The sequence below is a fragment of the Alligator mississippiensis genome, chromosome 1 (genome assembly GCF_030867095.1).
Source record: "Alligator mississippiensis isolate rAllMis1 chromosome 1, rAllMis1, whole genome shotgun sequence".
Taxonomy (NCBI): domain Eukaryota; kingdom Metazoa; phylum Chordata; order Crocodylia; family Alligatoridae; genus Alligator; species Alligator mississippiensis.
The window spans coordinates 133,303,326-133,320,245 of NC_081824.1; the positions used below are offsets into that span (position 1 = coordinate 133,303,326).

The 16,920-nt window shown below is 40.7% G+C and overlaps 1 protein-coding gene across 1 annotated transcript in view; it reads right to left on the reverse strand.

Moving 5' to 3' along the window:
* CNKSR3 (CNKSR family member 3) overlaps positions 1-16,920 on the reverse strand; it is a 96,156-nt gene that overhangs the window by 11,128 nt on the left and 68,108 nt on the right. The window contains exons 5-9 of the mRNA XM_006259554.4: positions 14,410-14,451; positions 11,790-11,909; positions 9,578-9,637; positions 3,027-3,095; positions 2,073-2,219 (exon numbers count right to left, since the gene is read on the reverse strand). Coding sequence (XP_006259616.1) covers positions 2,073-2,219; positions 3,027-3,095; positions 9,578-9,637; positions 11,790-11,909; positions 14,410-14,451 — 438 coding nt within the window. The remainder of the gene's footprint in view (positions 1-2,072; positions 2,220-3,026; positions 3,096-9,577; positions 9,638-11,789; positions 11,910-14,409; positions 14,452-16,920) is intronic.

Consider the following 16,920-nt stretch of genomic DNA (forward strand, 5'->3'; position numbering starts at 1 on the left):
CAAGAAATAATTGCTGTAACCCAAGACTACACCTTATAAAACCCATTTTGAAGATGTCAGCATGCAAGGAGGTAACCCTTCTCTTAAAAACCTGGTTTGCATGCAGCCCAGTTTATATCCATATTCTTCAAAACATGCAGACCATTCTATTGAAGCTTCACAAATAAGTCAGATTGACATGAAAAGTCTTTAAATACTTTGGGCTCAAACCACCTCAGAGCTTCTTTTGTCCTTTGCAATTTAAGGCACTCAAGCTATGAGACCTGGTAACAGGTTGGCCCATCTGCTTAAGAGAGAAGTCAGCTAGTCTGGCTGAGGAACAGCAGCTGAGAAAAGGCAACTAATGATGGAGTGGCATGCTGGGAATTAAAAACCCAAGAAAGCAGAGCCATGGGAGCAGTGAAAAGATGGAAGAAGCAATGGTGAACTGAGCTATGTAGACAATCAGACAGTTGTGAAGGTCGGAGCTCCCCATGTCCAGGACAGGACCAAAAAGGTTTTGTTTATTTATTATTTATTTAAGACTGTTTATTGTGGGGGCTGGCTGATGGGCTGCACAGGAAGCAAAAGCCAACCTGGAAAATACTCTATTTAATGCCAGGACCAGCTGACCAACTGCACCAGGAGTGCAAGCCTGCAGAGGATATCCTATACTTTGAAATGTATGTAATTGACCTTGGTTTGTCAATACCTGGATTTGATGCTCTTTAGGCAAAGCTGCAAAGTAGCTCTTCTTTCCTTCCTTCAGGCAAAGAAAGAATCACAAGGAACAACCTTTAAACCTACTTGTCACACAGTGTTGGAATGGAGGGTGGGCTGAAGACTGAGGAATTTTGGAGGGGTTTAGTTTGCCACGTTGGATACATTTGTTTATTATGCATAGGCGTACGGAACTTTGGACTGAACATTGTCAGTTAAACTAATAAGTCCTACACACATTAACATGCTACACTAAGGCCCCCTCTACAGGTGCAGGTAAATATGTGATTGGATCTAACGTATGATCTACACAATCACGCCTCCTGACATGCCACATGCATAGCAGGAGGTACAACTGTGGAATCACACATTAGATCCAACTGCACCTTACTGCCAGTAGAGGGGGAGCCTGATCTCAGGCTCCCACTGCATTGGCAAGAAGCAGGCTCCCATGGCTGGAAGTCCCCTTTGTTGAGGAGGCTCCCAACCAGAGGGTCAGGGGCAGCCAGGACACAAAGTCCTGTGCCTGACAGGGCTCTCAGTCCCAGCTGTGCCACACATGCAACCAGGACCAAGAGTCCTGCACCTCACTTGCCATAGCTTGGACTCAAAGCCCCATCAGGCCTGGGACTCTTGGTCCCAGCTGTGTGTGGTACAGCCAGGACTGAGAGCCCTGTCGGGTCGAAGGATTCTCTGTCCCAGCTGTGCCCCATAGCAGCTGGGACAGAGCCCCATCAGCCCTCTCAGCCCTTGCAGCTGTGAGGCGCTGTTGTGGTCTCCCAGCTGCAGGGATGCATGGCGCACCCTTGCAGCTAGGAGACTGCATTGGCTGTGATCTCCAAGCCCCAGGGATGTGTTGTGCTCCGCAGCACCTGGGAGATCACAGCAGCTGCCACTCCTCCACAGACTGCTGACATGTGCAAATTAAACCTGGATAGAAACCAGCTATAAAATTATTACACATTCCCAAGCAATAACTTTATAGCTGGTTGGACCTTTTTAAAGGTGGGATAGTTAATTTGCATGTGGAGCCAGTCTAAACTTATTGTGCAATTAACAAAGTAATTGCACAATAGATAAAACACATAGAGGGGCCCAAGTCACGTAAAATAAACCTGAGGTGAATGAACAGCTGGTATCTGATATGGTGCTATGTGAGAGTTAAGTGGCAAAGAATTCAGATTTACACTTTTTAGAGCATGAATATGCACCCCCAAAACGTCAAGGATTTACAGTTACACTGACTGTTAATGCCAGATATCAGTAATAAGTGATTTTGGGAGTATTTGGATATCATCTCTCCCCAAAATACATGCATACATAATTCATAACCCAATCAATAATATGCAAGTAAAATACCTCCAACATCTCACCTGCACAAGTGGTGGTTTCCAGCGTAGATTCTTCAGTGGAGCAGGAGTAAAATTAAAAGAGCCCGTGGGACGTTTCTTAAGGAGCAGTTTAACTCCAGTAGGATTCTCCCGCAACTTTCCCACAAGGTTTTTTAGCTGCCATCCCACCTTTAAAAGAATAAAGCTCACCTGTTATGTGTGTTTCTCCATTAAAAATAAATGAAATTTTAAAAAATGAAAAAGCTGAACCCATCTTTATCTTTTTGCCTTATCTTGTTTTTATTGTAAGCCATGCTGAGCCTTTTCAAGGAAAGGGCAGCATACAAACAAATAAAATTAATAAATAATAAAAGGATACAAGACTCGAAGTAATTTTTTTCCTCTTTACTGGGTCTCTTTTTTTACAAATATAACATATTAGTTTCAAGTGCCAATGGTTTAGTGATATCAGGCTCCAGTCCTTTAAGGATTTATGCATCAGCTCAATATTAAGAATACAGGGAGTTCCACAGAGATACCAAGTCTATTTAAGCCACTGAATTCAGTGGGACTATTCATGTGTAACGCATGTAAAGTTAAGCACAAATGTAACCGTAAGACCTTCCTACAATAAAGGAGAATCCTGAATGCTCTCTATGACGCAAAGTACTTGACAAAATCATAAGTTTTTAATAAAAGGTTGTAGGCATGTTTTCTTAACATCTATACAGGTCTCTTATGCCGTAAATTAAATATTTTTAATTGGATCATTTATTAAAATATTATAAGGCTGGACTGAAAACAAATGCATGATAACAATCAAGGATTGCAAATATTTGAAGACAAAGAATAATTCATGTTGAAATGCACCTTTTTAATTCCCATTCCATTAAGAATAAAACCACACACTGTCATTCATTTACAGAGCTGGGGGAAGAGCATGTTCTAAAACAAACAAGATTCGGGAAACGATGGGTAGGACCACTGATTACTTACAACAGTCTGCTGATTAACCTGGATCACTTCATCACCAGCATGGATCTTCTGAGATCGATCAGCAGGAGACTATAGAAAGGAAAAGCAGCAACATATATGTTTCAATAGGTTAATACATTTGTGTTATACTAGAGCTTGAAATTTCAGTCTAACAAAATTAACAAAAAAGGTAATTAAATTCTGACATTCTACGATTCACACAGAAGCCCCCATGGACTAAGAGGCTGGTAGCAAAGCAAACCATTTTTATTCTGTTTTGAACTCCTGGGGGAGTAACAATGGAGCATATGGTGGGGACTCTGATCGCCACAAAAGGGGGACTGGAGAGTATTACAGAAAAGGTCTCTCACCATCCGTTTTAGAGTGTGCACACCGTGGTTCAGGACAGGAGCCATGTATAAGAGAGGTTTCATGAATGTCGTACAAATAATTGTCCTAAACCCACAGAATGCTCAAGAATGGTGAAGAACCAGGTGAGGAAGCACGTAGGCAAATACTCCTCCGCTAAAATCTGAACACTTCTGGTGCTTGCTATTAATATGATTATACAGCAAAGGTACTGAATATGTGAGGGCCTGAGGGTCCCTGGCCTAACTCGGGAAGAGGGCTGTCACTAGGGTGGCCATCATAGAGGACAGTCCGGTTGTCCTCTGTCCTCTATTGACATGAAACTCGACGCCTTTATGAGGACATAAAGGTGCCGAGTTTCGTGTCAACAGAGGACAGAGTAGCAGAAAACCAGAATGTCCTCTACGATGGCCACCCTAGCTGTCACCTGAAATGAGTAAAACTTTCCACACGAACATCATCTTAGGCCCTGCCCCACAAAAATAAATGTCAGTGCCTATGTTATACAGTGACATAAACTTAAGAAAAAAATACATATGGGGCAATTGTGAAATTATTTGGGAGTGGGAAATTTTTTCATGCTAAGGAAATCCAATCACTGGAGCTGGGATAAGCATGACTACTGCAGTAAAGTAGTACAGAAAAGTGCCACAAAGAGTTTCTAAACCCATACTATTTTATGTCCTTAATTGAAAACAGAACTACACTGAATTAAAAGGTTTTAGTAGAGAGAAGACAACCATAGAGGACCTTAAAAAGATATACTATATCCATAACTGTGTATGTATACCTATACACATTAGGTATTCTTTACCATGGATTAAAAATTAATTCAACTATAACTACATTTAATTCATTTTTCTAATACAGTAAAAACACAGAATCATAGAACACTAGGGCTGGGATGGACCTCCAGAGGTCATCTAGCCCAACTGCCTGCCTGAGGGAGGATCTTTCCCTATCCAAACCATCCCATACAAGTCTTTATCCAACCTAGGCAGTGTAGTCACTAAAACTACACAAGCAACCCTGTCACATAGGCGCAAGGCATAGCATCCTAACCTGCCTCGGGTAAAGCAAGGGGATAACAGTGGTCAATGTCCAACTGCTGCAAGGATTCTTAAAATATACTAGAGAGATCTAAGGTGGCTTCTTCCCCCACCCTGCTACAAACCCCTTACCCCACACCCCTCCCCACCAATCTATGGGGTTAAATTCCTTCCTGACCTCAAATCTGATTAGAAAACCTAAATGACAGAAGAGAAAAGAAGAGTGCAGGTTGGGACTATTTCACTTTTCTTCCCTGAACAATAGTTTAAATGACAGCTACACATTAAGTCCCTAAATTAGCCTGCATCAAGCCAACAAACAATTTAAAGGGCCACCACCAAGTGTACACTTATCGCCTGTAAGAGATGCAGATATTTAAAAATGCATTAAGATAAATTTCTTCTCAAAACAGATGCCATGTTCAGCTGGATCATTAGCAAGAAGCAGTTTAAACATATAAATATTTACTTTGATATATCTAATGCTGGTACCATGCACCAGTAACTAATCGCAATTATTTAAAAATATAATTGTGGGTATAACATGCAAACTCTGATGAAACCCTAGCAACACACACTGGACAGAGAGAAACTAGTTTAGCACATGTGCTTATGCTAGGATAAATACAGAATACTACAGCCAAAGCCCTCCCCCATAAATCTTTAACATGAAATAGGCCAATTCCTTTTAAACTACTGCAGAATTGAATGTTTGCCTAGAAAAACTTCCTCCCTCATCATCAGAACTCAAGTACTGTCTTTACTAGAAGGAACTACAGGAGTCAGTCTTGGAATGGGGGAAGATTCTGGGATTACAAGGGAGGCTCCAGATACTCAGAGTAACTATTTCTGCAAATTAAATGCATAGCACTCCTCTTTGCAGGTAAATGTCTATTTGAAGGGTGTAACAGGAGCGTACGGCTTGTGTTACTTTAAAGGGGGGAACAACTGCATGGAGGCCCTCAGATGGGGTAAGGCTGCTTATTAGGAGCTTCAAAAGAACAGGCCTCAGGGGCTTGTAACCTGCCCCTGAGTTGCGGACCTAAATGCTCTGCAAGAATACAACTGGGGGGGAGCGCCTTGCAGGGCAAGCTAGGCACTGCTGAAGCATCCAGGCAACAGCTGTAAGCTGCCATAGGTAAAGCCAGCAAGCCTAATCAAAGGATACCTATAGCCAACTAAGGGAAGTCACATGACTAGAAAGGGACCGAGCCTGGGCCAGGACAGTCAGTCTAGCCCTAGAGCCAGAAGGGAAAAGAGCTCTGCTGAGAGGTAGCTGTTGCTGTAAGACTGATGGTAAGCCTGCAGGCTACCAGGGAAGGAGCCCTGCATGGAGAAGACTGTGGCTGTGGCTGGGCTCCTGCCTGGGAACCGGTTACATTTGGGACTGCAAGTATAGACTGGAGAGCTTGTTAAGGAATGGACGCCAGAAGGAGAGGGAACTACCTAAGGGACCTGGAAGCAGAACATAATGCCCCAAGTGGAGCAGTGCAAACCAAGGGGTAAGACCTGTTCTGGTGTTTGTGGGTCTGCCCCGAGGGGGGAGGCTTCCACTTAAAATGGTAGTGTGCTTTTCCTTTCTTAATGTTTGTTTGCTCAGAAGGGATGGTTTGTGTTAAGCACTTGCTTTCTCTTTTTGTTGTACTAAACCAGTGGTTTGGGACTACAGAAAAGGTCTAGAGGTCCCAGTATTGCCTGAAGGGCCCCCCGACTGCCTTGAGCCTGGCCCAGAGTGAGGCTGAAAAAAATTATGTGAGCAGCAGAGAGAGAGCCAGGGGGCCAGTGCGCAAGTAGAGGGAGAACCAGGGTTAGAGACCCATAGCCCAGGAACAGCGAGAACCAGGGTCAGGAACCCCTAGCCCAAGAGAGGTGAACTCATAGCCTGAGAGGGGAAGAACAAGAATCAGGGACCTGTAGCTCAGTAGGGGGTGAGATCAACCTAGAAAGGTAGAGACTAGGGGCCCAGCAGCCCAAAAGGGCAAAATCTAGGGCCGGGAGGCCAGAGCAAGAGGCATGGACCAAAGGTCCAGAGTGACAGACAACTGCCAGGGCTGCAGCCCAGAAGCAAGGTCTGGGACAGTGGGCCTTGGTAAAGGGACCAGCTAGAATAGAGGGATGGAAGCTTGGAAGGCAAAAGCCCCAACAGGGGAGTCAAGACCTGAGGTGGCCTAGTGACTTCGGGGACAAGTGTCCCACTAAAGTGATGATGCATGATACCTGCGAGGCGTGCTGTAGGGGAGGTCAGAGGCTGTGAATAGGCACTTACACTAGGTGGGCCCTCCTGGCCGAAGGATTGGGTTTGGGTTAGTGGGGCCCAGGAGATGTACTGATAAGGAAAGATGAGGGTATGTTCTTGGACTCTCAAACAGCTTCCCTTTAACAATTACATCAAAAGTGTGGCAGGTGAGAGCAGAAGAGAGGGTACCTAGAACCGAAATGAGGCAGTAGCTGTTTGGCCAGCAGGGGGCATCACAGCCACCCCTGAGGCCTGGCCCTGCTACAAAGGGATGTGTATAGAGTCTGAATACAATTAATGACAACTCTGAAGCTAAGATTACACGTGTGGAAAATAACTTACACACATAATACCGATGCCAGAATATCATGCAATGTGATCAACAATTTGTTTGGGGGAATTTTCAGTGTACTTTTATAGCCAGTGTCAGCTGAAATTCCATTCTTATTGCAAATACGGAGGAAAATGGAAAATTTGCTTTTGAAAAATGCATTCTCATACAACATAGAAAGTCGTAAGTAGGCAGGAAAAATACGAAAATCCTGTCAACTGACTGAAATTAGACAGTGTATAGCTTTCCCTGAACTGCTCAGTTGGGTTGATGCAGTAAAATACATCTGGATGGATTTTAATTAACATAAGATAAAAGTAGATATTTTATAAAGTAAATAAATGGTCAAAGCTACAAAGAAAATAGATACAACTTAGACCAATCTAAAATATACCCACTGTCATAAGGAAGATGGGAAGAGAGATTAATTATTGCTTGTAGCTCTAGCCAATTATTACTTCTAGCCATTAGAATTTCTCCAAGGGAAATTCAGTTTCCTCAAGAGGAATTGTTATTTACAAATTCAGTCAGATACAAAGTTCTGTTTTATGCCCAAAATTATAGTAGCATTAGAATCTTATTCATGACATTCAGCCTTGTTTAAAATGAAATGCATATAAAACTTGGCAGTGGCCAATGTTACAATCTTTCGTATTTATCACATGAAATGTTGAAGTCACTGCCAAGTAGACTCAATCTGTACTTTAGATCCCATGCTGAACAAGTTATGCCAAACAATCCAATAAGATTAAGAGTTGGCAGATATAAAAGCTTTCAGCTTTCTCTATAAACAGTAAGTTACAGATTTGTATCCCATCTATCTCAGGCCTTTCTGACTTAGCCAGAATACAGCTGGAACCACCACAGTTCTTTTCTAGTCAGTAACAAAACCACAAAAAAACCCCCACATACCACCACCACAGTTCTTCCCTTCAACAACCAGACCATCCATATGAAGAAACTACTACTCTGTATCTGTATTACAATATTGTCTAGGAGCCCTAGTCATTGACCAAAAAACTTCACTGCACTGTATATTTGCATAGCACTTAAGTAAGTGGCCTTATACATTCAGTTTATCCTGGGAGAGGTGCTGTTCTTCCAGAAGAAACCATGAGTGTACAGATGTTTAGGTTTTTTTCTCCCAGGATAAAAATGGTCACTCCAGGACAAAAATAACCTAGGAACAACCAGGGTTACATCATTCCCAGGATAGCTGCTCCAGGGACAGCAAATGTCTATGCATGCCATAGCCTCTCTAAGAGAAGAACACATTCTTCCAGCTTCTCCCCAGGGAGACCATATCACTCACTGGACTCTGCTGCTCCAGAACCCTCACCCTTCATAATCCCCACATTGTGCTGCAGGGAAACACAGGCTATGAGCAGTCAGGATCAGCCAATCAGGGCTTCCCTATGCACTACTGTGATGTCACCAGCAGACTAAGGAAGCTTGCAGAGCATGCCTTCCCTCACCTCGCACCCCACCAGCTACACAGTATCAGCACTATAAGCTCTCCACTCGTCAGGGCCTCAGCATTCAAATGTTTATACACACAACTCTTGTAAGTTTCTCTACCTGGAGAGAAAACCTGAGAGAATTCTCTCATGTGGAGGCAGATGGGGGGTGCCAACATAAGAATGAAATAAAAAAGCTGCTTGTTAAGCTGACCTGTCCCAGCATGTTAGGTGACTATCATGAAAGAGCACAGCTTCCCTTCCACCAATCTTATCTGCCTTTCCATCAAACTAATCCAAAGAAGAAAGTTTAATGAACTTATTGTTTGCCCTATTATATTCTATAATACGAGGAGAGACTAGAGAAACTGGACCTTTTCAGCCTCCGCAAGAGAAGGTTGAGAGGCGACCTCGTGGCTGCCTATAAGTTCATCACGGGGGCACAGAAGGGAATTGGTGAGTATTTATTCACCAAGGCGCCCCTGGGGGTTACAAGAAATAATGGCCACAAGCTAGCAGAGAGCAGATTTAGACTGGACATTAGGAAGAACTTCACAGTTCGAGTGGCCAGGGTCTGGAACGGGCTCCCAAGGGTGGTAGTGCTCTCCCCTATCCTGGGGGTCTTCAAGAGGAGGTTAGATAGGCATCTAGCTGGGGTCATCTAAACCCAGCACTCTTTCCTGCCTATGCAGGGGGTCGGACTCGATGATCTATTGAGGTCCCTTCCGACCCTAACATCTATGAATCTATAACTTTGCCATTCATTCCTGGAATGAACATGCTGCTACCCCATCTGCTCTTATTAAGGGAGAGTAGATTTTTTTCAACAAGGATTTGTTAGATAATCTACCATAAAATTGTCTGCCATGTACAATAATTTTACTAATGAAGGTGTATATTTTAATGGCACATGTGTTTTAAAACAATTCGGGTATCTGACTGATGGAAAATGCTGCAGTGAGATGAAGTCTAATAAAGCATATATGAAACACAATTTACAGAATGAGATCCATTCATAGCAGAAGAAAGCAAACTAAAAATGAAAGGAATAAGATTTAGCAATCTGCTCTGATCACAATTTCACCTTAATTATAAATACGCCCACTACAAATTAAATGTAATGCACTTACATGTTCTGTAGTTCCAGTAATGACATGCAATCCATCATAAGTTGATTTGATGTACATTCCCTAATGGGTGTTAAAAATGAAAAAGTTTAAACAAACACTCATTTTTGTTACATAAGATATTCCTTGTAACATACTCAAAATTGATTATTTCATATTTCCAGACTCAAAGTTAATAAGCAGTGTTAGCTAGTATCAAAACATGTTAAATATACCTCACTATTTAAGAATTTTTAGAGATTTAGTACTTACAAACTTACCGGTCAGTGCATTTTATAACTTTACCCCTTGTATATCACCTTTAGCAATATAACTTACACATTTTTAAAGCACCAAAGAAAGATATCAGAAACTCTCAAGTCCTAAATCTTGGTTTTGACACAGATTCCCCTTTAGCCTTGAACAAACCACGTGAATTTTTTATAACTTTTTCTACACTTGAAGATTTTGTTTTGCTAGATGGTTATTAACCCTTCTGTACCAAGCACCTTTATAACATTTCTCTACAAAAATATACTAAATGCTTTTCACATTTTGTTAGTATATCCAAAAATGCTTGTTCCAAACACAAGCCAGCTTGTAACATTACCCTATAGACAACCAGCACTGGCAAACTGCACCTGTGCCATTTTACCATACTGCAATATGGATATAAGGTTAAATGTAAAAGAAAAGAAATGCATGAATGTTTTCAACAGGCCAGCTACAAGTCAATATTACCTAATATTCTAAACTAAATACATATAACTTATATATTCTATAACCAAAATACTAACAAATATTCATGGTTAGTATCTCTACCATTGCAGGTTGGTAGTTCAATTTCCTCATCTCTGAGTGAAGATTTTTTATTTGTAGAAGAGGAGTACTGTACAAAAGCAAAGCACTATTTATATGCAAGGAATTCCCACCTTTTGTCTCAAAGCAAAAACAACAGAGTTTTTTGTTTTCCTTCTCAATGGCTAGGGACAGAAATTACACATAAACCAGTATAAGTGATCAGAAGACAGTTCAAATCTGTAACAATAGTTCAGTGTACATAAACCACTTTCAAAGTGGCCAAAACCAGTTTAAGATAAACCTGGATGGATATAGCATCAGACTTAACTGATTTAGGTTAAATCAGTTTATTGAACTTCTGTTTCAGATCCCCTCCAGATTCAAGTTAACTCACAAGTCCCCCAGCATCCCAGGATGCTTTGCACCTTCCCTACAAACCCCCTTTCCCCTCCTCACATGGTGGGTGGGCTAGCCTTGGCTGCATCTGCCTGCTCCAGCCAAGCAGGGAGGCATGCTGTAGCACCCCCCAGTTTCTGGCCTGGGCCACAGCAGGCATGTGGCTGCATTTCCATAATCAAAAGTAAATGTCTGTTCACTTGCTTATTGATTCAATCTAAGCAGCTTAGACTAGACTAATCTGTGAAGACTGAATCAATTCAGCCTCAGACTTTTGACTGTCTGTACTTAGCCAATATTCTGGGCTACTTGTGAAAGGTTCCCTACCCATATTCCTGTTTTTGCAGACCCCAAGCCAACGAGGCTCTATGCTATTAATGTCCTTATTCAATGCACAAGCTACACTGAAGGGGTATAGCAAGGTGTATTTCTCAGAAAAGGGGTAGTCTATTTGTGCTTCCATCTTAAGTCTCTTATAAACAGCATTCATCTAAGTAGAACTTTTGGCTAGATCAACTGGCTTTAGCTGTGTTGGAGACAGAGTTGATAAATATCAGAGAGAGGCCAAATGTTTACTGTACATTTCTACTAAAAAGAAACACCCGAAACACCTCCAACATGCCACCAAAAAAAGGCCGTCCAAAACTGTCTATATACAGTTGTTGCAAGTGATTTGCACAAATAAAACACTACATTTTCAGTGATTTTTCAAGCAAGTTAACAGGGGTACATGACATTACTAGTACAAAGTTATGGTGTTTTTTAAATTGTCTACATATGCATAGACTCTAAACGTCTGACCTTCATCCTAATTACTGCCTGCCATGTCAACACACAACTTGTTTGTAGCCTTACTAAAAAGAGGATTGATCTTACATACCATTTCAGTCATATGTCCAGTCACTCCCACAGAATCACAATGATTTTAATGGGAGTAAGTTGTACAAGCAACTGCTTGCAAGTTCATCACTAACAATACAGGCGCAGCACACCACTTACCCATAGGGTAATCGCATAAGAAAAACAAATTAGCTCTTACCAGGCCTTCCCCAGGTTTAATGTTGGTTAAATGAACCTCCTCCAAACATGCACACTGGCTCATCAATGGATCTGTAGTTGATCTTATCATCTTATCACAAATTCCATTTAAAGACTTGGACTAAAATATAGAAGAAACTGGTTACAAAAGCCACATATTCTACCCTTTTTAGAATCCCTCCCTCTACTTTTTCTTCTCAATAAAGGTAAAGATTAATTATAAAATCTAGTTAATTAAGGTATGAGATGACTAAGTAAAACATGAGAACATTTAGAATTACAGTCTATGTCTTTGTCTACAATAAGTCAGCAATACAACAACAGCATTAAAACCCCCCTATAATTATTGCCTACACCAGTGCTGTTCCACCAATGGCAAGAACTCTGGGAGAAGTAGTATGGACAAAGACTAAATACAGCTGGTTAGAAATGGCAAGAGCTTTACAACAATTTAGTCATTTTTTTTCCATTGTGCGCATTTTAAATTGAAATCAAAAGCATTTTGACCACTTCTTTTGCCTATTGGTACTCAACACCATTCTTTAAACTTGTTCGCAGAAGTGGTAATCAAGGCAGTATTAAAAACACTTTTTTTTTTATTAGAATTTGACTTTTCAAAAAGGTAAAGTGACTGACTAGTCAGAGAGAACTGAATAGGAAAAAAAAGTTTTTGTCCTCTACCAGCAACTTTCCATTACACACCTTAATGTAATTTGCACCTTAATATTAATTTAAGCAATAAACTTAGTTGTTTTTAAAAGCAAAAGGGGAAAAAATATTCTGAAAATTTAAAGTCTATTTACTTGTAATTAGCCTGGGAACCTACAGAATAGCCCACCTGAGAGAACAGATGCTTCCACATGGGACTAGGAATTCTTCATTCTATACAGACACGTAATTAGGGAGTGGCACAAAACAGCAGCCTTGTATAAAGATAGCTCTTTTGTATACGATATTCCTTGTATAAAGATAACTCTTTTGAGAATGATATTCTCAGGGCTTTTTTTGTTATGTTTTAAACCAGATTTACAGGACCAAATTACAATAATGTAATTTTTAAAAAAAATTAAAACAATGCTAAAGTGTGAATACGAGGAACTGCGCAAAACAAGGGAATTCCAAACAACAATACATATTTGGGAGTAAGTGTATATCAATGGAAAACGTAAAAGGCCTGCTCCTTTTATAGAAAACTCCTATTTGCCTGCTCTCATTTATAGACAAAATTATTTTTAGCTATTGTGCTACTAAATTCCTAAGCATCTATTAACAAGCGGAAGGCCTTATCAAAGAACACAGCCTGGTTCATGTCAAAAGCAGGAAGCGATGATTAACTGTTACAAAAAATAAAAAGCATTTCATTCTGTCCCCTACTTGGTCACAAATCTGCTTCAAAATGGTTTTGAAAACTCAGAGCTTTTAAGCTAACATATAATTAGACACACAGCTCCATGGAAAGGACAGCTCTTTTTCAGGAGGGACCACAATAATGTGCATTGTCTACCTAACGTGGCACAAGTCTCATTTGGTAGATCTCAAATATTTATTGCAGAGGTTCCCAAACTGCGGTACATATACCCCTGGGTGGGCGCAAGATATCTCTGGGGGGTACGCTAAAGAAATAGTGTAATGGTGCATTTAATTTTCTTTATAACAATAATTGGCATTTAAGGGATTAAAATACAAAATGTATGCTGGTGGGGTACATGGGCAGCTGGTAAATCTGGAAAGGGGTATGTAATAAGAAAGTTTGGGAACCTCTGATTTATCAGATTTTTCATATATTTCATATACAGTAATATCTATCTGGCATTTAACTAGCCAGAATACTCTGTTAACCGGAAATTCCGTCCAGCCAGATGTGAGGGAAAGCTCTCACATAGTGGCTCCTGCCACTCTGCATGTGGTCACCGCCACCCCACCACCCCCCTTGCTCTGCTGGCCAGATGAGGGCGGGGGAAAGCTCGCACATGGCAGCAGCGCTGCTGCCACCACTCCATGTGGGCTGCCCTGTGCTGCTCCATGTGCGGCTGCCACCACCCTCACCCCTTGCCACTCCATGTCCAGCCGCCACCTCAGCTTTGCATCTGGCCAGAAATCCCTGTGCTTCAGGTAACCGGCATTTTGAGAATTACCGGCACCCCCCCATTCTCCACTCATGCCAGATAATGGGGATTTACTGTATTTCTTACCTGCTTTTTCCTCAAACCTGAAGAACGTGCTGCATTGCAAAGCTTGTCTAAGTATATCCCAGCCATACAGTTGGTCCAATAAAAGATCTCACTCACAAAAATCTGTGCCTCACTTATTTCCTGGACCATCTCAGCTACAACTTCACTTCAAGACTTTTCTCTTTAAAATCTGAATCAGATATTATCTTGTAAAAATAGCTATACAATGACTCCTTAAGGATTATCTACAGCATATGGCAGTGCTGAGTTACACAGCATCAATCACCATTTTAATGTATCTCCTCTAAAAGAACAAGTAATAAAAACATCTACAAAGTTTTTTGTTTGCTTTTTTTGCATATTGCATTGAAAGCTGCAGATTCAGCCCAATTATTCACTGATATAAATGTGAATGCAAATAACCAAGGTGCAACTGAAATACATGCTTACCACATGCAGAACTTTATCTTCCATTTCAGCGACAACCCAGTCCTAAAAAGAGAAAACAGACATTGAATTAAAAACATAATTGGTCCAAAATATAACCACCACAAATTCTGTCAAGAAAGAGGATTATTCATGGAGCAGGAATTTAACACAGATTAGTTTCACCTATTAGAGATCAACTCTGATGCTAAACAACAACAATTTTCTGTTGTCTGACCAATGAGCGATAAGAACCCTTAAGCCCAAGAAAATACAAGGCTTCAGTTACTGCAGAATAGTTTTTTTGGGAAAAAGTGTTGTGCACAGATGAAAATGGACTTTGGTAAGGTTAAACATATAAATGTGTTACACACACTACAAACACCAATTCAGGTGGTGCTGTATTTAACAAACCAAAATAGATTTAAAACCAATTCATTAAAAATAGCACTAGAATGCTGTTAAAATATGCTACTGATATAGCATTTGTGAAAGCCAGGGAATCACACACACACACACACACACACACACAAAATATTATTTGCACAGTTCAGGTATAAAAGACCTTGAACTGAAACTAGTTCATTTGGCAGATTACAAAAGTGACCACTGTTCTCTGTTAAAAAAATTTTAAAAAAAGGAAAGCAGCATTAGATTCCCAGTCAAGGAGTGCTGAACTGCAGATGAGTTATAAATATATACTACAATCTTATAGGGGAAAACACATTGGGAAATTATTCTCTACAACTATGACCCACCACCAAAAAAACCAAAGACCTGCCTCCAAACAAACAGCCACGTCTCACATTGATAACAACGACAGAAAATTATAAAGGCTGTATTTAGAATAATCCACAAACCTTAGGAAGTTTCAAAACGCACAAGCATAAAATAAAAGTTTACTGAAGACTAAGTAGGTCACAGTCCTAATGTGCACCTTAAATCCTGTAAATTCATTTTACATAGAGTGTGGCCAATAGACAAATTCTACTAATTTAAAAGGGGAAAAGGCAATGCTTTTGAACAGTAGGCTGAAAAGACCCAGTCTGGGCTGGAAGTGGGCTCGTGCTAGGAGATAGTAGCTGCTACCAGTGCTTCTCCCCTAGTTGTGGCCACAGCACAGTGCAGACAAAGCCCCTCCCCTGCACTTCCCACAGCGCCAAATGCTGCCAAAGCCCCCCAGGTTCACAGGCCACCGGTTGCAGACCTCTGCTGTAAGTCATATGCTTAGCAATTACTGTTTTGTGCATTCGCTTTAACTTGTGGTCAGTGGAAGTGAAACTAGGGTGACTGACCCCTAAATGAAACTGTTAAAATTAACATGGTTTCACTTCCACTTACTGTGGAACATAGCAGATGCACAGTTACCACAGACTGGCTAAGTCTACCCACCACCTAGCCTTTTGGGATAATTTAGAGTAATTTGCCCATGAATTTACTCCCTCAGATTGCCTATGAAGTCAAAAACCTCAGAGCACAAACATTCACTTATGATCTCAAATAACCTGAACTCTTTAATATTAAGTTAACAAATTTTAGGCTGATTCTTAAGGATTCTACTAAATCTCAATCTGATAATGTTCACTCTTTCTTTTTAAAGAATTCCCTTGAGCGAGTGCTCCATATAAAATCACTGTTAGCAAGGACAAGAAAAAAAAGCATCTCACATACAACATGGGAAAAGTAAAGTAGCCTACCATGGTAATACAAAAAGATACATTTTGCACTAACTGTTTCAGTAGAACATACTATATCAACAGAAGTAAGGCACTAGAAGACTTTAGGTCCATTCTCAGTTTTCAGAGGGCCACTGAAATAACAAGAATGTGCACATTTTCTAAGTAAGATTTGCCTCTGGTTTGTTTGTTCTGAGGGCAGCAATATTGAAACATAATAAAGGATGCATGGTGAGTTCAACCATACCCTTCCACACCATTTATTTTAAGTGTAGCAAACTTGGCCAAAGGTGTTTTAAAGCTTTGTTTGCTTTTTTAGTAGACTACAATGTTCTCCAATAGGTTGAAGGATTTTCCTTTAAGTAATAAAGATTGATAACGTTATCTTGGAATCAAAGATTTCTTTTTTGGTTTTTAAAAACAAAGACGGGGGAGGGGAGAAGAGTGTGGGGAGAAAGGAAGAGAGAGAGAGGGAGAGAGGAAAAACACGTGCATGCAAGAGAGTCAGAAAGTTTCCCTAGGTACATTTGAAAAACATTTAATAATTGTTCCATGAAATAACCTTCTACAAACCACTCAAGCTGTGCAGGAATTCAGTCTTGCCTCTGTGACTAACACTTGCTTTAACCACACTATTAAAAAACTATCAGTTTTTAAACCATGTTATTCAGAAACTGTAGATACGATAAGCTGCATGAGCCCTTATCGCTCTCCGTTACTAACACGCACACAACATCTATTCCTAACTATTTTCAGTTTGACTTGGCATGCATAGTAAAAGTAATCCAATACCAGTTGCTGTAATGGTTAGAAACAATTCTGAAAGAGGCAGCAATGCACTGAATGAAAAGCAATGTGG